Source organism: Calypte anna, chromosome 1 (assembly GCF_003957555.1).
Source record: "Calypte anna isolate BGI_N300 chromosome 1, bCalAnn1_v1.p, whole genome shotgun sequence".
NCBI classification, from domain to species: Eukaryota; Metazoa; Chordata; class Aves; order Apodiformes; family Trochilidae; genus Calypte; species Calypte anna.
In genome coordinates, this window is record NC_044244.1 from 58,990,463 (window position 1) to 59,012,483 (window position 22,021).

Sequence of the window (22,021 nt, forward strand, 5' to 3'; positions counted from 1 at the left end):
TGGTGCTGTTCGTGGCTGTGTGGCATCCTTGCAAGGATGGTCTGGTCTCCATGCATAGCTGGAGACATTTCTCTTGGTGCATGTGGTCATTCCACCCGTGGGGCTGAAAGAGCAACACTCAGGTACCTCCTACCCATCCGTTTTTCGAGGTGAACCTTCAGAAATATTCTTGCGTGGGTTTTTAGAGGGCAGCTTGGATATGTCTATCAGTGTGAAAAACCAGCTCTTTGCTTTTGTCCTTTACCACGCAAAAAAATCTCCTGCTCTTTCTCCGTGCGCTTGCTGGGGCTTGCTGACAGAGCACGTGGGGTTTTTCTTATTTTTTTTAAATTCCCCCTGTGCTCAGCATTGGTGAGGCTGCACCTCGAATACTGTGTTCGGTTTTGGGCCCCTCACAACCAAGAAGGGCATTGAAGGGTCCAAAGAAGGACCATGAAGCTGGTGATGGGTCTGGAGCACAAGTCTTATGAGGAGCATCTTAGGGAACCGGGGATGTTTAACCTGGAGAAAAGGAGGCTGAGGGGAGACATTATCACCCTCTGCAACCACCTGACAGGAGGCTGTGGCGAGCTGGGGGTTGGTCTCTTCTCCCTGGTAGCAACCGGTAGGACAAGAGGTCTCAGGTTGCACCAGAGGAGGCACCAGATTGGATTTTAGGAAAAAAAAGCTTCCCTGAAGGGGTTGTCAGGCACTGCAAGAGGCTGCCCAGGGAAGCGGTGGAGTCACCGTCCCTGGAGGGATTTAAAAGATATGCAGACGTGGTGCTTAGAGTCAGGGCTCAGTGGCGGAGCTGGCAGTGCGGGTTAATGGTTGGATTCCACACCCAAAATCTCCTTCCCAACCACCACGATCCTTCGGGATTGCAGCAGAGTGCCCGGAACGCATCTGCAGGCACACACGGTCCGAGGCGGGGACACGGACAGGGGATGAGATCCCCTCAGGTTCCCGCCTGATGCTCGGGGGGAAGGTTGGCCAAATCCAGCCTGGCGGGAGCCCGGCCCTCAGCGAAGGCCGGAACCCCGCGGGGAAACTCGGCAGAGACCGAGAGAGGGGCCGGGAAAGCGGTGCGGAACGCCGGTAGCGGGGGAGCCGTTTCCAGCCGAGCCGGGCTGGGCAGCGGGAGCCGCGCCGGTTCCCGCCGTCCCGTCCTGCGGGGCGGGTGGCATGGCCGGGGCGGGGAAGGTGCTGAGCACCCTGCGGAACCACTGGAAGAAAACCACGTTCGGGGTCTGCCTGCTGAGCTGGGGCGGGAACTGGCTCTATGGGAAGCACTGGTAATTGCCGGCTGGGGACCGAGGGGGGTGCGTGGTGGGCGGGAGAGCTGGGCCGGCCCCCCTCCCCGTATGCCCTCACAGCCACCGGCCCCGCACGGCCGAGGCGTCGCTTCGCCTCGGAAGCCCGGGCTGCCGGCCTGACCCCCTGAGGCCGTCGCCCTTCGCTGCTCTGGATATGGGGGTCTTCCCTCAGAAGGGCTTCGGCGCCTCGGGGGTGCCCGTCCCTCCCCCTCCGAGCTGAGGGAGGCTCAGTGCTGATTTGTGACTGCCCCGCCTTGGCTTTCTTGGAAGTTTGGGGCAGGTACAGGCGGTGCTTTTAAACAGAAGTGTTGTCAGGGTGGCTTGAATCATCCTGGGGCCTGTTGAAGAGGAGAAAGGTTTCTTCCTTTTATCTTAAAAAGAAATTAAAAGGCCACCAGCCAAGCGTGAGCCGTCAGCATTGACCAATGTTAAAAGGATAAATGAAAGCGAAGGCCCAGCACCTGCAAATGGTGCAGCTGGTACTGGGCTGAGGGGGAACCCACCTGTGTGGCTGTGAATTGTCCCACCTCCTTTGTGTCTCTTAATGGTGCCAGACAAGTCGGGGAAAGGGCCAAGTAACTGTGGCGTGAATGTTTATGCCTTTCTTTAATAGATGGAAGCTGCGCCGGGGGAGGTTTAGGCTGGATGTTAGGAAACATTTTTTCACTGAGAGCGTTGTCAGGCATTTCAATGTCCTTCCCAGGACAGTGGTGGAGTCACCATCCCTGGAGGCATTTAAAAGGCATTTGGACCTGGTCCTTAAGGACATGGTCTAATAGTTAGATTATGGTGGTGATTAAAGGTTGAACTGGGTGATCTTGGAAGTCTCTTCCAACCTAAAATACTCTGTGGTTCTTGAGGTGAGTGGCTGAGCACTGGGCCTCCCTGGTGCTGTCACCCACCCATCAACTGTTGTAGCAGAGCAGAACTGATCATATAAATGTACCTAGCATGGTGTCATTCCCACTGTTTGTGGAGCAAGGGTTCCTTACTGTAAGAAGACTCCTTCACAAGTTTTAAATAGTAAGGCTTATATTTTAATCCCTGTCCATCAAGATTATGGCTAATGCATTTGATGAAAATGTAAGTATAGCCAAATTATTTTTAAAAGTTGTTACTTATGGTGCTGCTGTTTAATCTGTCGCTGTCTTAATGTCATTTTAATTGTTAAGTCATGATTTTCAGCCATGTTCTTTTCTGCTTACCTTAAAATGCTGTCAAAACCTCAGCAGAAAACTTAGAAAAAGAAATCTGTTTATATTGTCTGTTATACTTCTTTATTTGCTATTACTTGGGGACTTTTGCATTAAATCAGTCTTTGTTTACATCTGCTTTAGTTGCCTATATGTTATCTGAAGCACTAAAGCTCGATTGACTGCAGGGCAACCAGCAAAAAAACTCTGTCCATACTTTTTCCCTTGTAGTTGCTGATTGTGAGGGAGGCTCTGGTAAGATGGAGAGTAACTGTGTGAAAGTGGTGGTAACAAGGTCATGGTTTGAGGTTTTTGCCTACATGGGCCTCGAGAGAGAAGAGAAATACATATTTTACAACTGTGTTGTAAGCAGAACTATTTGTGCTAAACAGGTTGTGGTTTTTTGATGCCTTTGTGTAATGTCAGTAGATCCTTGAGCTTGCATTCCCCTCTTCACTCTCATACCTTGAACTTGTTGACTTGAAACCAGTCATATCATTCTGGATACCTCTTGCCCTAAAGACTGAACTTAATGTACAAAACAAGGAGAACCTGATGGCAAGAGTGAGAAAATTCAAGCAGCCCTTTCCTGGCTTTCTGTCACCAGTGAAGTCCTTACCTTGGGACTGCTGGACAGCAGGGAATAGGCCAGTATCCTCCCTGCAGCTTCTTTTGCCTCCAAATGCTCTAATGGCTTTTGATGTTGGTTTTTTATGTTTTGTTTTTTTTTCCTACATGGCACCTCCCCAGATTGTTTATGTACCAGCTATGCTGGGGAGCGTGAGAGAGGCCTTTAGCCCCATGCACAAACTGCTGCAGGCAGCTCTTGAGGAGGTTAATGAGGGAACCACATATGGCTGTGCTGGCCATGAGTCTTGTTATTGACATCAGGGGCTAAATTACTATGCATGAGGCATAATTGACTAGACTTGTATTTGCCCTTTTAGAACAGATTAAAGGTTTAGTGAAGTCTTGTGCTTCCATTCCTGGCATTGCTGGAGTTTCTGACGAAGGGGCTTGCTTTAGCACAGCATCAGTTCAGATTAGCCTCTGACTTCTTGGAATTAGCTGTCTGAAATGTTGCTCATTTATTTGCAGCTGAGGAAAAGTTTTGTTTCCCATCCTGCCATCCGTCTTCTTGGCTTTTCCATCCTTGAGGATTTTCTAAGATATTTCTTTTGCAAGGAGAAGATAATTTGCTTTTTTTGACTTCTCAAGGTTCATTCTTCTCTTGGATGCAGAAACTATGATCCCTGCATTAAATGGAGCTATTGTAAATAACTGCCTGTCCTGCAAATAAATGGCAACTCTTCTGAGGTTAGGGTATACGTGCCCATGGGTACAGAAGAGGTCTGGAATACTTCCTTAAGACTTTGAAGGATGCTACATGGACAAATAAAGGACTTTCTTTTCCAGACTTGCTCTCTGTGCCTCTCTTCTGCCTGGAAGTGGACCCAGGTGTCCCTCTCCTGTGCCCTGCAAACTGTGCTGTGGGATCTGATGTCAATGGCTGTTGAGGAGAGAGGGGCACTGGAGTATTTGGGTCATTGCTCAGTTAGACTGAAGGTTGTGGATGATGGTAACTGCAAAGGAGCTTCTTAGCCCAGTCTTGTAGGATACTTTCTTTATGCAGCATTTAGTTTCTGTATCAGTGTTTTAGCCCTGTGTCTTTCAAGGTGTTTGTTCAAATACTTACTTCAAAGTAAGTTTTGGATGAACAGGAAAAGAGTAAAGAAGAAACCTTGTGCTGATTCCCCCTCCCCCATTTGTGATTCAGCCCTGGGAAGTGTGTAATATAACACAAGATGACTTTTCTGAAGAGATATCGATCTGGAGGTGACAAAGGGTTTTCATGTGTAAAATGACAGGCATTATGTCTGGTTGAACTGCTTTTAACTAAATCCTATTTCTAGCCTAACAAAATCTTAGTGACTCTTAAAATTCATTTTTTTCTTATAAAAGAACATGTTTTAAAAATCGATTCTATTGCATTTAGGATAGCAAATACTCTTGTAGTGTTGGAGAATAAGTTCACTTGGTGTTGTTGCATGTGAGATTGTCTCTCTTGAGTTTCTCTAAATTGCATGAATTTATGTATTAGGATAATTTTAATCTGTAATATATCATACTACAGGTACAAGGGACACTGAATTCAACATACTAGATGAAAACCTGGAGGCTCTACACATTGTCAGATACATGTTCATATGCAGTAACCTACTTCTGCTTTATGTACACAGATGAAGTTATTACAGATAAAGATACCATATGATTGTTTAAAATTTTTGCCAAGTTTGGAAGCCCTATTCCTATTATTAGGAAGCCCTATCACTATTATGTCTTAGGTCACCTTTCCTGAATTGAGCTGCTGCTGTTTTTCATACATTCAGGTGGTGCAGTGAGTCACCAATTCTGTCAAATCAGCAGAAATTGAGTCTCTGACATGATGCACATCAGCCTAACTTATTGTCAGATTTGGGTGGATTATTACCATGGTGTTACTGGGAAAGCATTCACCACTTTATCAGATGGGGACCCTCGATGTGGCACTGAGACAGTGGTCTCCTTACATACTCAGGTTTTACTCTGTAGGTGTGAAAGTATTGACTTTCTCCATGTAAAATGCTGTCAGGGCCTCTCAGCCTTTCACTGCTTGCCACTAATCCGAGTGTTGTTGTTATCCATAGCTGTGTGTCAGTCTCCCTGTGTTTGCCAACTGATCCTTGCTTTCTGCATATACATCCTGAATGGCTGACTTTATTTCATCAAAATTTTGTCAGAAAAAAAGGCGTATAAATTCTGAGTCTTGGGTAAAACCGTTGGAAACTAAGATTTGTCTCTCATTCTCTTCCAAAGCCAAGCTGAAAGAAAATGCTAATATCTAGCAAAGAGGATGCTGTGCTCTTGCTGTATTAGAACCAGCCAAAAAGCTCTCTGCTAAGATCAAATCTCTTTCAGGATTTCTGTTACAGCTCTCAAGGGTGATCCTATATGCACAGCTTTGAAGTTTCTCCTTCACAAAACTCTGTCTTTTGATGAACTCCAGATTTTAGGCTGCTTCTTGCTTGAATATGCTTAATAGTTTTAAGTTTAATGCCAATAACCCTTTTTGAAAAGGGATCTCACACCTGGGCTTCTTCATACATTTGTAGTTTTGACACTTCTAAGGGAGTTGCTTTGGTTGGCTCTAAGATGCAGGTTCGTCCTTGCTGCAGCTGTGGGCCTCAGACAGCTTCTTGCATTGGAGTTTGCTGTCTTCTCACTGCCGAGTTCACTGCTGCCCTGGCTGACCTTTCATCATGGGAACCAGCCCTTCATCCCTGACCTCTGCTGGCTCTTGGGCAGAGGTTGCAGTCTCAGCTGGAGGAGCCTGCATGCTTAAATTTTGTGGCTCTGTATGCTTGTATGTAAGGGTGATTATTACCTTTCCCAGCTGAAAACGCTTAGGACAGGAGCCATGGCCACCAGTCCTGTGCCAGGAGTGTTGCAGACAGCTCAGAACAGCCTCTGTTCCTGTGGTTCATACAGCCTGGTGTGTTCTGGCAGTCTGACATAGCTTGTACATGGTGAGCTCTGGACAGTTGTTCTTCCTTTATTTCTTTATTGGTTCCTTTAGTGTGAGCCTCCTCTTCTCTAAAGAGTCTGTGCTGCAGTGGCTGCTGGCTTTGCAGGACTGACTGATATCTTTGTCAAACTAGCCAAAGTTCTGTCCACGGGTTCAGCTTAGGACATTCTCATAACCCACCTCCACTGCTCGTTCCTCTCTGTCTCCCAGTTTTTTACTGCTTAAGCAAGTTGGCTCAATGGAAAACTGTGTGTGGTGCTTAATTCTCACAGTGGGAAGGCAGCCCTGGGTTGGCCAACAGATGCAATGCTGCATGTCTGTTTTGCTTTAAGGCTGGAGTTGTTTCTGTAAGCCCTTAGGGAGAACATAAAATAAAAATTGATTTTTAGTTTGCTGTGGATATGGTACAAGTCAGAAGAAATCTCTGTGTTCTTTAAGGCAGTGCAGCAATTTCCCTCAGCTTTCACTTGCTCATGTTCAAGTGTCATTGGAAAGGGTTTATTACTACATAATTCTAGTCAGTACATACAAAAAAATCTCATATTTATTATTGAAGTATCTTCTTCTCTTGGAGCTATTACACAGCCATATTTTGATAATCTAATGTGCACTAAAAAGACTTTAAGAAATTACCTTTTTGCTATTCTCAGGATTTTTATATATTTATTAATTGGTATTACCTGTGGAGAGCTTCCAAACTCACTTTTACTGTAGGTGAGCTATGTGAGATGCGTAAAGGCAAGAGCTGGGATACAGAGGGAGATCTGCTGTTCTCACAGGCACACCCCTGTGAGTGCTCTTACACTTTTTTTTTTTTCCTTAAGTGTAAAGATAGTCAAATGTTGACATATTTGTTATGGAAATAAAAATTTTCCCATTACTTGGCATCTTTAAGTGAAACTCAGGACATCTTGAAGCTAAACTTAGATGACTATAAACTATCTGTCCTAGTCAAATCAGTGGGAATCCTGTGAAGATGGTTGGGATGTCATGGGATTCTGGGTGCTGGACTACAGGAGAGGTGAGGCAAATCACCTTTTAAATGACTGGGCAGTTAATGGATGTGTGTCAGAGCAGACTGTTTCTGTAAACGCTTCAGTGCAGGAAGAAATACCTGTAAATGTTGACATCTAAACTGTCAAGCTTAATTTTTATGGTTAAGGCTCTGCTAAGCTGAATCAAACTCACATCCTTGACGCTTGTCTTGAGGGTCTTTGCAGGTTGTGGCAGAGTGCACGGTGTCTTCTGCTTGCATTTGAAAAGTTGTGCTAGGTTCCATTTTAAAGGCAATTAACACTGCACCATGAGGCTGTGGACACCAGGAAAACACTGGCTGACCCTGCTTGACTTCTAAACAAAATAGAATCAACATGAAGTAAACAGAGGACCTGGATTTGACTGGAGTTTGTTACTCAGGTTGGGACAGCAGTTCTCAAACGCATCAGCTGTGTAGCCATCATTGGACAGTGAGGGTTTTTTTTATATCCCATAATATCTCAAGTCTATGTAGTGAAATTTGCATTTGCTTTGGCCACATATAGACACAGAGGGGATGGGGAAAAAAAATCCCTAAAAAAAGAAATCCCTACTTGTGCCCCCAGCAGTGCAATGTGGGCTTACCCTGTCCTGCTGCCTTGGTTAAACTGGAATTAGCTGTGACAATATTGTTTAGCTTGGAACAGAAACCTTTTCAGAAACAGTTACTTTAACTCTTACACTTTCATTACATCAATGCAATCCAAAGTAAGTCTGCTCCTCTAAGTAATTTTTTGGATGCTTCATACAAATTACTTGTTCCTTTGGTTTTAAGGAACAAAAATTGCAGTTAAAAGCATGATTAGACCCCCTGAGGAAATTTTTTCTTTAGATTCTACTTACTTGTTATCCTGATGAGGTACTATTCATGTATATATTAATAATTCTTCCTTTGTCTTTTTATTATTACTAACACTAAATCACTGGGTTTTTTTACTATAGAGTAGTGTTCTCAGAACCCAACTTTATACCTCAACCCAAGTCACCCTGTTTCTCCTTTGAGGACCTTGCTGCATCTTTTGGTCATGCTGTTTGCAAAAAGAGCAACTTCTGTAGGTCAGTTAGAGGTTAATAGTGTAAGCTTGTAGATCTGAACAGATTGCTCTTGTCTTTGGGACCAAAGGTCTGACCAAGCTTTGCCCTCTCTTCTAACATTTCCATTACAGGACTTGGCCTGGTGAGCCACAGTTTGGGGCAGTAGTGTGCTTCTTTCTTAGTCACATATTTTTCAGGGTTTGTGAAAAAATGATTCAATCATTTTAATTGGTCTAGTATATATTTTTTTTAATATGCTGACTGTAATTGGGATTTTATGTCCTTGATAGTTTTGAGACAGTAATGTACTGTCTCGCAAGGTATTGTCAAGGAAAATGTGAAGTTTTTTAGTTTTAGCAAGGAGGGGGGGAGTGTCTGGTGTCTAGAGGACAGGGAAGACTTTAGGCACTGCAGAGCAGGGTTCCCTTTTTTGTTTGCAAGAACCAATAGAGCATTTTTTGATCTGGGGAGAAATGTATTTTGTTCCCTACCCAGTAGCTCTGTCTCCCAGTAGCTACCCAGGAGCTTGCCAACTACACCCATCTTGCCACCTTGCTAATGCTGTCTGTCACCAGTGTCAAGCACAAGGATCAGTCTGAAATTTCTTTCTGAAATGAACATCAGTGACATATATAGTACTCATATTTTCTACGTTAATTTTAAACTTCATTAAATGAGTTCAGTGGTTCTTATCTCTGAGTTACTGCTTTAGTTCAGACCTAGGTGCATGGTAGGTTTTTGCTTAGAAACTGATGGAGATAGGAGTTAGCAATTGTAATGCACAAACATTTAAGACCATAGAAGTTACACTTAAGTGTATTCTGTTGGAAGGGTAAGTACCTTCAGTGTAAAAGGCCTTCTAACATTGAAAAAAAAACCCCACCTTAGATCTGGAGCCCAGTTACATAGCAATTTAAAAGTAAAGCTGTTATGCAGCATCTCACAGTTTATGTAATCTCAGCACATGGACATCCTGGTCTTTGTTTTGTGCTTTTCTTTACTACAGAAAGGGTGTTTGTGTGCACATGCAGAAAAAAAGATTGCTTAAATGGGTGTGCTTCATCTTTAAAATGTATTAAATATGTCTTAAAGAACCTGCACTTTTAAAATTTAAGTACTGTCAAAGTGTGTGCAACTGGAGTATGTTCCTGCATTTAAAAAAAGGGCAAATTGTTTTAAAGTTACACAACCTAATGTCCACTCTCTTTTCTCTCTCACCCAATAGCGATAACCTCCTACGAAGAGCTGCATGCCAAGAAGCCCAGGTAATACCGTTTAAAGTGATAAAATTAGATGAAAATCTCCCTCTTATCTTGGTTGTGCAGAGCTCCTGAGATTTTCCCAGTGGGCCCTCCCAATGTGACAAGCCTTACAAAGGTGCCATTCCTGTTCTTTGGCTCAAGTGCCAAAGGGTGGGTGAGGCCTCAGCACTTGCAGCCAGGGTACTGCACCTTTCTTGCCCTGACTGCTGTTGCAATAGATGCAGTGCTGTTGCTGGGGTAATCTCAGGTAGTGCTGCAGCTACCCAGACCTCCACTTCTGCAGGTGTAGTTGCTCTGTGCCTCTGAAGTTCTGGTAAGAAGGTGATTTGTTGATAAGATAGGAGACTGAAATCTCCTATCCACCGTGAGAGGTGTAGTCTGGGCAGAAGCAGTGCAAAGTGCTACATGTTAGTGCTTAGCTGGAGAGACCCTGCCCTTGTCTCTTTTACCTTGAGTGACTTTATCAAGGGTATTGGGAGATGACTGACCTAGCTCTTATGAGACCCACGTACTGTGAACTTGAAGGAGACAACCTGTTTGCAGATCACTGACAAGAAAGCTGGTGTTCAGGGAGGCATGGTAATTCTCTGAGTCTACTGACTACTGCATTTTGTAGTCTGTGGCATGTATGGGCAACCAGCAATGAACAAATTCCCATACTGTAGTAATCCTATAAAGAAGTCTTGTCCTTAATATGCGGTCTTTCAGGGGTGCAAGTGCTGCTGCCCATGGCTGCACAGATACTGCTTACTGGCTGTGATTACTGTAGTGGTGTGGCATAGGATTTTAGGAGTCTTTATACCTCCCACAAATGGAAGTTTATTCTAAATCTCTTTCTCCGTGCCAGATCTTAGAGGTTTTGAACGGTGTGACACTGCTGTCATCATCACTACATACTAAGGCCTGAGAAGAATATTTTGAAGAAATACTGAAAATTATTTTTCTCGTTAAAGAACTTTCCTGGAGATTACCCTGCTTCTGTGATACACCTGAATAATCCCAATTTTAGCCTGCCAGCTGTTGAGGGAAGGATATTCACAGCAACTTAGTTTGAGCAATAGAACTTCATGCCCAAATAGATGTAAGGGAGCTCAAGTCTCATGAAAGAAATAGAAAAATCTTTCCCTGAAAATACTGCTTTCATAAATCACATTTATAGCTTCAGAATCAAATGCATTTTCAACTCACAGCATCAGTTGTTCTTGATTTTTGTGTTTTCAGTATCCATTTTTTCTACATAATAACAAAGTGACACAAGTTTTTTCATGTCACCAAAAATAGCCCTCAGTATCTGAAAGATTGATGACCAAATTAAAAAAAAAATTAAAAAGGCACTGAAGAAATGATATCTAAGAAGAAGCCTAGTCATCTAAGTGTGTATCCTTGTCAAAAAGATGTTACTTCTGAGGAAAGAGTACAAAAAGATAGTTCTGTTGAGGAAATTCTGTCTTTTCTTTTTCTTGGTTCCAGTCGTTAAGTGATGGGATCTATTCCATTAAGGGTTATTCTTATAAATCAAGGTGCAAAAGCACTGTCAGTAGAGCTTCATGCAATTTCAGTGGTTAAAGCCTGGGAAAATACCCTGCAGAAGATTCCTGCATTAGGAAGGAATGAGCTAGGAAGCCTAGTAATCAGTTCTTGCTGTAGTTTCCATTCTCACTCATATGTCAGGGCCAAATACTGGTTGAAAACACAAAACAGCAGTAAGACTTTAAATGTCTGATATTTTCTGTAGAATGACAACAGTCTGTAACTGAAAAAAAATCCTCTTTGTCTTTACAGTGCTGTGTAAGAATGGGGAAAAAACAGAGGCAGGCTCACCCAAGGAAAAATTTAGACTTAGTGAAGTGGGGGAGGGGGTTCCCTATTATTTTTACATTTTTGAGTTTTTAAGCTTGTTATAATACCAGATTGATGAGGTGTTCACCTCAACTACAGCAGCATTCGTGCAATGACTTTGCACATCTGAACTTAAATTTCAGTTTATGGTGACAGCCCTGGGTTGGCAAGTGGTTATAGAAAGATTCTATAATAAAGAACCCATTTATCACACTTTAAACCTTTTGCACTCCCTTCTCTGGAATAAGCCAGTGTCAGCTGAATGTTAACTTCATTTGCAAATGTGGTCTTGCTAATTCAATCTGTTGATACTGAACTCTGGGCCTGTGTTGAAGAGGTCTTCTTTATCTGGCAAACAATTCACCCAGTGAAGCAGGGATAGTTTTCCATAAAGGAATATGGTTTCTTTGTTACTATTCATAAAGCATTATAAAACCTCTGTATAAGACATTCTTCATAGTTGCAAAATAGTAATTGTCATTTTAGAAGTCCAAAAATTCAATACCTGCATTTTACAAGGAAAAAAAGAATGGACTAAAGTTTGTATTTAATAACCATTTTTACTGTCTGGTTTTCAGTTGTCTTTCCTTAGGTTGTGGTTTGGGAAAAAAAAAAAAAGTTGCAATATTATTTTTTTATTTCCTGTCTTAAAGATCAGCCTTTGCTCTAGAAATGCCCCTCTATGTAGCATAAATATCTAACTATATTACATAAGGAAGTGATTATTGCATTACTTCTAAGTTTTTTATGAGCCTTGTTAGGTTGTTTAGAGCAAGCAAATAATTGTTTCTACCAGCTGTTACATGCTTTAAGTCCTCTGTATTTCCTTAATCCCACCCAACAGTTGCAATAATATAAATTGGTCTGTTTTCCAGTAGATTTTTGAATAAAACTTAAGAGCTTCTGAATTGTTTCCCTTTCTTTGAAGATTCCTTTACTCTCAGCAGCATCTCTCATAATTTTCCTTTCTTGAAGAAGAAACTCAAATGTTTTAAGTATCATAGCCAGCTGCACACTTCTTTTAATTAAGATTTCCTGAGGAATGTTGGCAAGTGGAATTAATTAAAAATTTAACCAGCAAAAGATCATTAAAATCTACTGTGGTTTGTGTGCAGTATTGACCTTCTTCAACATAATAATTTCTGCTACAGGGATTAACTTTCCAAATGAAAGGGGATGGAAAACCAGGGGGTTTTGACTGTGTCTTGTGTTCAGCACAGTAGCCTATGTTATTTCTGAGGCTTCTGGGTGGTACTGCTGATTACCTTGTCATCCTTGTATTCAAAAGCAATTTGGTTTGGTCTGGTGGTGAGGATGCCTTTACATGACCTAAAAGAGGTTTAGAGTGGCTGGTAATATCTGTGGAAGCTTTGTCTTTTCTTAGCTCTCCTGTGCTGAAAGGCTATGGAGATGGGTAAAAATGTCCAAAACATACAAGAGGCTGTATGAAATAACTCTCAAATAATTGTCTTAAAAGCTGAAGAGGAATTCTGTGACTTGTGTATTAAGATGTTAGGAAGAAAAGAGGTCTGAGAAACAGCTTATAGGTCAGGGCAGATTGTTGTGATTGGTTTTTATTTCTACAAAAACTTAAACATAGCAAATGCAAAAACGAGCAAAAGAGAGACAAGAAATGAAGTACAGAAGTGGAAGAAGATGCAGAAAGAAGGTGGCAGGCGAGTGTATGAGAATTACATAAGGAAAGAAAATTAAGTAACCTTGGAGTCAAGGATAGCTCCCTGGATCTCTGCCTGTGGCAGAAAACCAGAGGTTGACAAAACTGCAGTGGTGTTAGAATTGTAAAAATAAGCTAAAGAGTACTTGTGACAGTGGTGTGAGCTGTAGCTAAGAGTGCAGGTCTTTGATTAAGAGACTTGTACAATGGCTGAAGATGGAAGTCATTTGAATGTCATGGGGCTTGAAAGCTGTCGTGGTTTAGACCCAGCTGGGAACAACCAGGCATCTGCTTACTCACACCTCACTCCCCCACTGTGGGACAGGGAGAAAATTCAACTAAAAGCTCATGAATCAAGACAGGGAGATTTTCACTCACCAGTTATGGTCATGGGCAAAATTGACTCAACATGAGGAGAAAAAAAATTATTAAAACAGGAGAAAGAAAGAACAAGACCAGATTTTACATAACTCCCCCCCAGCCTCTCCTTTCTACCTGAGCCCAAATTACTTCACTCCTGCAGAGGGGGATGGGAAATGGGGTTTATTGTCAGTTCACCACAAGGTGTTTCTGCTGCTCCTTCCTCCTTAGGGGGAGGATACCTCACAGCCTTCTTCTGCTCCAGCATGGGGGTCCCTCCCATGGGAGAGAGTCCTTCATGAACCCCTCTGAGATGAGTGCCTCCCACCAGGTGCAGTCCCTCAGGAACTGCTCCAGCCTGGGTTGCCCACACAGTCACAGTCTGCTTTGGAAACAGTCACCTCCCCTATTGTGGGGTCCTCCATGGCTGCAGGTCCCCATCTGCCCCGTCATGATCCTTCAAGGGCTGCAGATCCACATCTGCCCCACCATGGTCCTTCATGGACTGCTCCACTGTGTTTCTCCATTGTCTGCAGGGGGACAGCTGCCATCTCATCCCAGGCTGCAGGGCCCTCTCTGGGAGGGCACTTCCCTCCTTCCTCACCAATCTTGGTATCTTTGCTCTCACCTTCCCATCTCTCTCACCTTCCCTCTGCCCTGCCCATCTTCTTTGCAGTTTCATTTTCCCCTTCTTCAATATGTTCCTTGCAGAGAAGCATCCACCTTTGCTAACTGACTCAGCCTTGGCCAGAGGCAGAGCTGGAACTGAGGTGAAGGAGCTTCCAGCAGCTTCTCACAGGAGCCACTGCTGTGGCTCCCTTACTACCAAAACCCTGCTGCTCTGACACCCAAAAAAAGCCCATTGACATTTGTAGAGATTTAGAACTGCTTTACCACTGCGCTTAAAAGATAACTGAACTCTACTTTTTATCTCACTTAGACTTTTGGCAACCAGCTGATCCCTTCCAGTGTGCCATTGAAGAAAGCAACAGTGTTCCTCAACCCAGCAGCTTGCAAAGGGTAAATTTGTCCCTTCCCTACACTGATATGTGAGGTCCTCTTTCTGTATTGTTCCTCTGCCAGCCAGATTTTTGAGCTCATTTTTGCCTCCCTGTGATGCCAAGCTGGTGCTATGTAACTATGCCAAACTTCATTTCAACAAAAATACTGGGATGAGAAATAGAACTAGATGCTTGAGTTGAAAAAAATTATTTCTAAACATATGTATATTTTTGTTTTTCTTATATCCTATCCTGTGTTTTGGCCTTTGTCATTCCTTTATATGTGAAATTCCTTTGTATTCCTTCCATACTTCTGCATAGGATGCATTTCCATCCTCAGTAATTACTGAAATAAGAGATGACCTTGATTGCTGCAAGACCTGAAGTTAGAGAGCAGTGATCTTACTTCTGTGGTAACCTGTCCTTGAAAGGCATACGCCCACAATCTGAGAGGCTAAATATGGGCTCAGAGCAAAACTGGAAGAGGTCTGCTGCTATTTTTGCATGCTGATTAGCAGAGAAACAGTTATTTTGGATGTTTGTCTGTTTCTTCTGATCAGTTAAGCTTCGTATTAGTTGCATCTTGGCAAGAGGTGGGGAGTTGTCAGTAACAATATGAAAGGAATTATAGATCTGATGTGGAAGTGCCTGGACTTAAGTGCTCTCAGTCAAAAATTTCATGGCTGGAAAATGCAGAATGTTAATAAATTCAGTCTCTGACTTCTAGTCTCATCCTTCTACTTGCTACAAGCAATTTATAGGTAATAGCATAATTATTTTATTGGGCAGGTAATGCATGAGTCCTATAACAAAAGCAAGAAAAAATTTTGCTTTTGAACATATTCAGTAAATATATTTATTTAAATAGGTCTATATGGGACATGATTGTAGCCTTAAAGGGTAGTGCACTTTAAGTCAGTGTTTTTCTAATAAGTTTCTCAATGGAATTCTTGTTTCATTATGGTTTGGGTTTTTTTTAATTATTTGTGGAGAAAGCTAGATAACCTTTTCTGCATTTTTTTAAACTACAATAAAAAGCAGACAACTGAGATACGAGTCTAGAATTTTAATGTTTGAACTGAATGAAATCTCACCTTTCCTGAGTGGCAGGTTGTGTGCCTGATTGTGTAGATTGTATGCTCTGCTTTTAAGTAGATTTCTTTTTGTTAATCGTTTGTGTCTTTCCTTTTTCATTTTTTTAGCCTCTAGACTAATTAAGTGGTTTTTACTCTTATTTTTCTAGCAAAGCTAGAAACCTTTTTGAAAAGAATGCTGCTCCAATTTTGCACTTATCAGGTTTGGATGTAACTGTGGTTAAGGTAAGCACTGTTCTGTTACTACAGATGTGTTGTCTGCTTTGCTGTATCCTCTTGAAGAATTGAAATTCAACTCTGAATGCATGTGAAATTCTCAGTTGTTCTGTAGACATCTCTTAGGAAGATACAAATACTGAGATATTAAGCTGTACTTAATATTTTTCTTTTTAATTCACAGTTAATTTACAAGCTGTGTACTGAGTTTTTAATTTTTAGTTAATGCATTACATGTGCTTGTCTGTTTGTCTAAGGCAGCCCTTCCATAATTCATGTTTGAGAGAACAACCTCTAGAAATACTTGAGTGCTGTCTAGTGGTGCATGTCCATCCCTGTAAAAACTGTCAATTCTGCATGAACTGGCAGGATTCAGAAGTGAGGAGCTTTGTTGTACAGGGAAAACTGTTCTGTTTAGTTAAAAATAACCTTTTATTTTTACACTGAAAATATCTCGGTGTATTACAAAATATTTCAACATTCCCATCACGAAAGCAGAACGCCAACCTCTGAGTGGTGTGAAGCAGCAGATTTTCTTTTGGAAGAGAAGAAAAAGTAAACATGAAGGGATTCTGGTCTTTTTACAGGTTTTTGAGGCAGATGTGTATCATGTGTATATGTGTATTGTTTAACAGTCACTGTGTCCTAGCAGTGAAGTACTCTAATATAAATCTTTTTCACAAAGTGTTGAAATTCTTTTATTAATGCCTCTCTCTGATCATTGAAAATACATAGTCCCACTCTAAGAAAAAAAAAAATTACTTTGGAAGACCTCTCAATGACACTTTGTAGCTTCAGATCCGGAAAGCTGGCAAAACAGGCCCCGGGGGAGTAGCTCTGTCTTCTGAGATGTCCCTGGAAAAGACATTCATTTGGCAGAAGGTGGTTTGGTGGTTTAGAAAGTAGTGTACTCTTTACTGCTAAACTTGTTGTCAGCAGCTTGCTGTCAGGCAGTAGCCTTTTATGTAGCTGATGCTGTGTCTCAGGAAGTGCACTTGAGTTCTTCAGCTGCTAAAGATGTTGGGACTTTTTCTGCAAGATCATAGTTTGCTTGTGTTTTTTTTCAGTGTAAAACTACCTGGAACATTTATTATTGCTGAGATATTCTAGATCTATGGAATAAGATTTATTCTGATATTTCTTTTTGCCTTTGTGTGTGTTTGCTTGAATGTCTTGTATTTTGCAGCTGATTTGTTTTGTAACTTGAAGAAATTTCAGTGAATGTAAGTAATATACAGTATTGTGTGCCTATATGACAATAAGCAAATGGATAGATCATTCTTTTTTTTTTTATTCTGTAGAAGAGAAATCAGAGAAACAGTCACCTGAGTTCTCTTGTTTGGCTTTCTGTTTCTTCAGACTGATCATGAGGGACAAGCAAAAAAGCTGCTGGAACTGATGGAAAATACAGATCTGATCATTATTGCAGGAGGAGATGGCATGGTACAAGAGGTACTGCAGTAGCTTTGTCCTTGTTTGTTGAGCATCATAACCAAGCTGAGTGTGAGAAGATTGAGTCTGTGTAATGTAGCAACATCATAACAGCTATTACTAGAGATTTGTCCATTTTAGTATCTGTGTTTTGAGTGAATGTTATAAGAAAATTCTGCTATTTTTATTAGGCTAAAAGTCATGATGGGAGTGGAGACCGAAAGAGTGTGTGACAAAACTTGTTTTCCAGAATTTTAATCTCGAATGAGAAATCTATTTGGGGAGATGTAATTCTAACTTATTTCTGTGAAATGTAGCTCTAATAGTTTAATTTTCAAAGTTCATTCCTGTCCGAACTCCCCACAAGGAGTGCATGTTTTGCTAAGTGGGAATAAAATGATTTAAAAATCACATGGGATTGATAACAAAGTATGGTATGTATTTAATAAATGCCTATTTAATAAATGCCAAGATGATTACTGTCAGAAGCAGAATACTCTGTTTTTTGAGGAGTGCTGTATTTTATTAAAGCATTTTCTGGAATGCTGACTACTGGCTTCACAAGGCAATGGCAAAATGAAATACACTGATCTTAAGTCTGCAGGTTTTTCCTGGCCTTAGAGTTGGTAATTGTTAATTGCACACTGAAAAGTGTTATTTTTGCATTATGTGGAGTATTATTCAATGTTAAAACAGTTTTACTAGCACTGGTTGTGATGACATCATATACACACTCATAACCTTGCTATTTCCACAATGTTTGCACACTGAAAATGCCTCCCTGCCCATGTAAGCAACTGTAGCACCTTCCATGTAGGAGTAAATGCTCCTTAAATCTTTTACAGAGTAAATGTGGGTATGAATGGCATCATAACACTAACTGAAAAACAGAATTCTCAGAGCTGAGCATTTCCCATGTTTTCAGGTCGTAACTGGACTTCTTCGCAGAGCAGATGAGGTGAGGAACTTTATTTTATTTATTTCTTGGAGGAATTGTGCATCCACTGTGATTTCTTAGCTTTATCAGTCTTCTACACATCTACTCTTGCTGAGTAATCTGTGAGCCATGCTTGTGTCCTGCAGCTCGGCACAGTTTTCTTCGTTGCTTTTCTCATGGAGCCTCATGGCTCCCAAGCTCTGGGAAGTTTCCAGTGTCAGGGAACTGTGGGACTGTGGAGAAGCCAAATGTGCATCTTTCAAAGACCCATGGACCAGTTGTGTATGCTGCTTTGTTTGGCAGAAGCACCAGGTGAACATACATGTTTTCCATGTATTTATACAGCCCTGAAACTGAATTTAGTTATGGCCATGGTCCTATTGCTTTATGATTGCTTTGCCATTTTTTCAAGCAGTGATTACCTACCTGCCTATGCAGATGGCTGCAGAAAGCAAATTTTAACCTCTCAAGGTAGATTGCTCCAAATGGAAATGAGAGACATTTTTCTTTCAAAAGAGGGAGGACAGTATTATTGAAGAAAGGAGGGAATCATTGTTCCCAAAACCTTCTGGCGGGAGCTGGCAAAAACTCAATTAAATGATCCAGACAAGATTATGATGATATCCTTGGCAGCTAGAATTGTATCTGTTTAGGCAGTTGCTTTGTCTGAGTGTGACAAGAGAAACTCTGCAACCAAGCCAGTAGCTTTTAAAGGGACACTGGCTGGATCAATTCTGAGACATGTTTTTTAAGTTTAATAATATTATAGTTGGCCTTCAAGATCTCTGTAATCTCAATATATTGGAAGAAAAGTTTTTTGAGGGTTTTTTTTTGCTAGTTTTTCTTCTCTATTTTTTGCCTTACTATCTTGATGTAGCTTGGGTTGATTTGTAGCAGTATAGAAAATTCTGCACCCAGCACTGTTTTGAGTGGGATACTGCATCTTGGCATTGCCACTGTGTCACCTCATGTCTTTGGCTGGGGAATTCTTCCTGTGCTTCACAATACTGTGTCCTAGGAGTAGAGGTCTCCTAGGACCCTCACTGTGCTCTACATAGCTTTTCACTTGGGGATGTCATGCCACCGGTGCCTGTGCAAGGTATTCCAGAAATGCTGTTCCTAGCAGCCAGGGGAGCAGGGCATGACTGCATGAGCTGCAAACACCCTGTCTTCTGCACACTTTAAAACAACTCTGAAGACAATGAGAAGCGTGTTTGAGATCTGTTAAGACTTGCAGGTGACACAGAGATGGCAAAGGATGGGCACAAAGTGAAGGGAGTTATTTAGTCAGTGCAGATTTGCAGTATCATGGCACTACCAGTAGCAGTGCCCAGGAGGGAGATGGTCCATTGTGATATATGATCTTTTCCATTGATTTGCTGACACGCTTCTAGAAACACAGTTTATTATGAGGTAGAGTGTAATAACTTGCTCCTTCAGCAAGCCCTTTTACTGAACTGTGGTGCAGAAAAATAGCATGGTCAGTGACTTCCAAAAATTAGACCTTCTGCTGCTTCATGATTTGGATGCCAGAGAAATCAATTAATTTCCTTTCCTTAACTGAGCAAATCTCTTTGCCATGCAAGGTTCCTCTGTCAGAGGGGGATTTCTGCAATGATAAATGAGATTCAGAGCTTGTGCTGCCACCATCAATATTAAGGAAGATGGCAGATTGCTGACAGAATCCATGCATTAGTTAGGACATGGCTGCTAGCCTACATGTAACAAAGCTCCTAATGATTACAGAGGGCTCCTTTGTACCCAGTTGGCAGTGGTGGGATCACAGATTTGGATGCCATGTTCTGAGTCATTATGTGCTACTGCCTCATTTAAGGAAGTGCCTGGTTGCTCAGTGCCAAAGGGGTGATATCAGACACAGCTGTGATCTCCACACAGGAAGCTTCCTTCAACTGATGCAAATGTTAATTTCCTCTCCTCCTGTGTCCAGGCTGTCTTCAGTAAGATTCCTATAGGATTTATACCCCTTGGGACGACGTGCAGTCTAAGCCACACGCTCTACCCTGAGAGCACAAACCAAGTCCAGTAAGTCTTACGCTTTTCTGAAAGGGGACCTTTTTGTGTTGTTCTCAAGGATCAGTACTTCTTGGTAGCTTGATACTTTTCTTTTTCTTCTATGCTACATAGAAGTTGGCAGTCTCTGGGTGGAGACTGGTGATTGTCTGGACTTGTCTGCGTTAATGAGTTCCAAAAGCTGACTAAAATTAAAAGAAGGAAATGTATGTATTATTAGAATGTGAAATAATTTGCTGTGGCTAATTTCTCTGTGATCATGTGATGCTCAGAGTTTTTTAAAAAATAGTAATATTTAAAAAGATCAAGAAATGGTCAGAAAGGATACAATAAGCTTATAGCAAGAATATGACAAAATGCAACAACATAAAAACCCCTCTTCCTGTCTCTTCTCCAGTTTAAGAATTCTAGAAACCAGTCCACATAAAACCTTGTTAGCACCTGCAAAGTAAGGTATATGAAAATATCTTTATGGGAAAGGCTGGATTCTGTTACTGACTTTTGCAGTGTTTCTCTCCCATCCCTGTCATGAGACTGATGCTGACAGTGCTCCACCAACCGGAATCTTACCTGTCAGCATTCTGGATGTGATCCAGTCTTGTACTGTTACCTGTATTTCAGTTTGTTCTAAGTTTGCTAGTCCACTTCTGAAGTAAAAAGGCTAGTCAACTAAGCTTTCTCTTCTTCACACTTCATTTCTTTTCAGTTTTTTCCTTCCTGTCCTCCCATACTAATGACTGTATTTCTCCTTGCTCCTGAGATCAGTTCACTCTGGTTCTCCCAGTAACTCATTAACATTCTTTTCTGAGGAAGCCTTGTGGGTATCCATCACACATAAAACCCATGAGCCACCTGGCATGACATCCTTCATTAAAACTACCAGAGTTCTCTGAGGCTCAGCAAGATGGACAAGGCTGTAATCAGCAGCTGAGATTAAAATAATAATTTATGTTTGGGTTCTAAAGAAGCTATTTGAAATGAATGATCTTGTTCTCCCAAGGTAATGAACTGTGCAGGTGAGACTGCAGCATATTGGTGAAGTTGAAAGGAATTTGGTCAATAGGCTGCTTAACAACCCACACGAGAAACAGAACCTGACTTAAGAAGTGCAGAAATCATATTTTAAAAAGAAATATGTGGCCTTTGGTTCCTTCAGTGCTATTAGATCTTACCTTTGGAGTTCAGGAACTGTAGATGTCTTCCAGAAAGACAAAAGTTCAGAGAAAAGAAGGGCTTAGGGAAGAAGAGCTTCCTTCTCTGTCTCAGTATTTTAAGCCTGATGAAGCCAAAGGCATTTTCTCCTGATTCACATGAACATTGGGCTGGATCTAGAAACAACATTTGGTTTGGTTTGGTTTTCCCCTGTCCAGCTGAAACACTGGAAATATGTGCAATGTGGAATTTAAATTTTACCCAGCTTTGAAAATAAGGAAGGAGGTTGAACACAGAGACACATAGAGACTTCTTTGTGAACTTGACACTTTGGTTACAAAATCTTCAGTGCTGTGCTTTATGTTTTGAAATGAGAAAGTTCCTTAGCTACTGTCCACAACTTAATGGAGACCAGAACCACATGAGCACTGCTGATAGGTAGATTTATGTTGGTTAAATATTTCAAAACAAATTAACATACTAAGTCAGTTCAGTCACAGACACATGAGTTGAGACTAGTCTCATGACCATCCCCTTCTCTCGCCAATAAAATAAATCTATGACTTGAGCCCTTAGTGCATTCAGTATCCAAAATATCAAGTAACAGAGCTGGCATGTCACTTGCTAGATTAGCTGAAGAAAGACCTGAAAACCTTAGGCTAAGAATTCCCTTGTTTTTCGGGTCTTTTGCTGTTTGTTAGGACACAGGCTTTGTCTTGCATTGCAGCTACACAGCTTTCTGATTTCAGGAAGTGCAGCACTTTGTCAGAGTTCTTTCCATGGGGTCATTGTGTTTGCTGCAAAAAAAGCCCCTCCTTGGCTCACAATGGGGTTTGCTGACAAAAAGTGTATTTTTAAAGCTTATTCTTTTTCTTCCTTTCTGTTTGTTTCCTTTGCTTC

General features: G+C 41.6%; 1 protein-coding gene across 1 annotated transcript in view; it reads left to right on the top strand.

The window, feature by feature from the left end:
• Positions 1-1,119: 1,119 nt before the first annotated feature.
• The window catches only part of AGK (acylglycerol kinase), a 37,179-nt gene continuing 16,277 nt past the window's right edge, over positions 1,120-22,021 (top strand). The window contains exons 1-7 of the mRNA XM_030448299.1: positions 1,120-1,274; positions 9,349-9,388; positions 14,200-14,279; positions 15,504-15,579; positions 16,930-17,022; positions 17,927-17,959; positions 19,887-19,981. Of these exons, the coding sequence (XP_030304159.1) occupies positions 1,165-1,274; positions 9,349-9,388; positions 14,200-14,279; positions 15,504-15,579; positions 16,930-17,022; positions 17,927-17,959; positions 19,887-19,981 (527 nt within the window). The 5' untranslated portion in view covers positions 1,120-1,164. The remainder of the gene's footprint in view (positions 1,275-9,348; positions 9,389-14,199; positions 14,280-15,503; positions 15,580-16,929; positions 17,023-17,926; positions 17,960-19,886; positions 19,982-22,021) is intronic.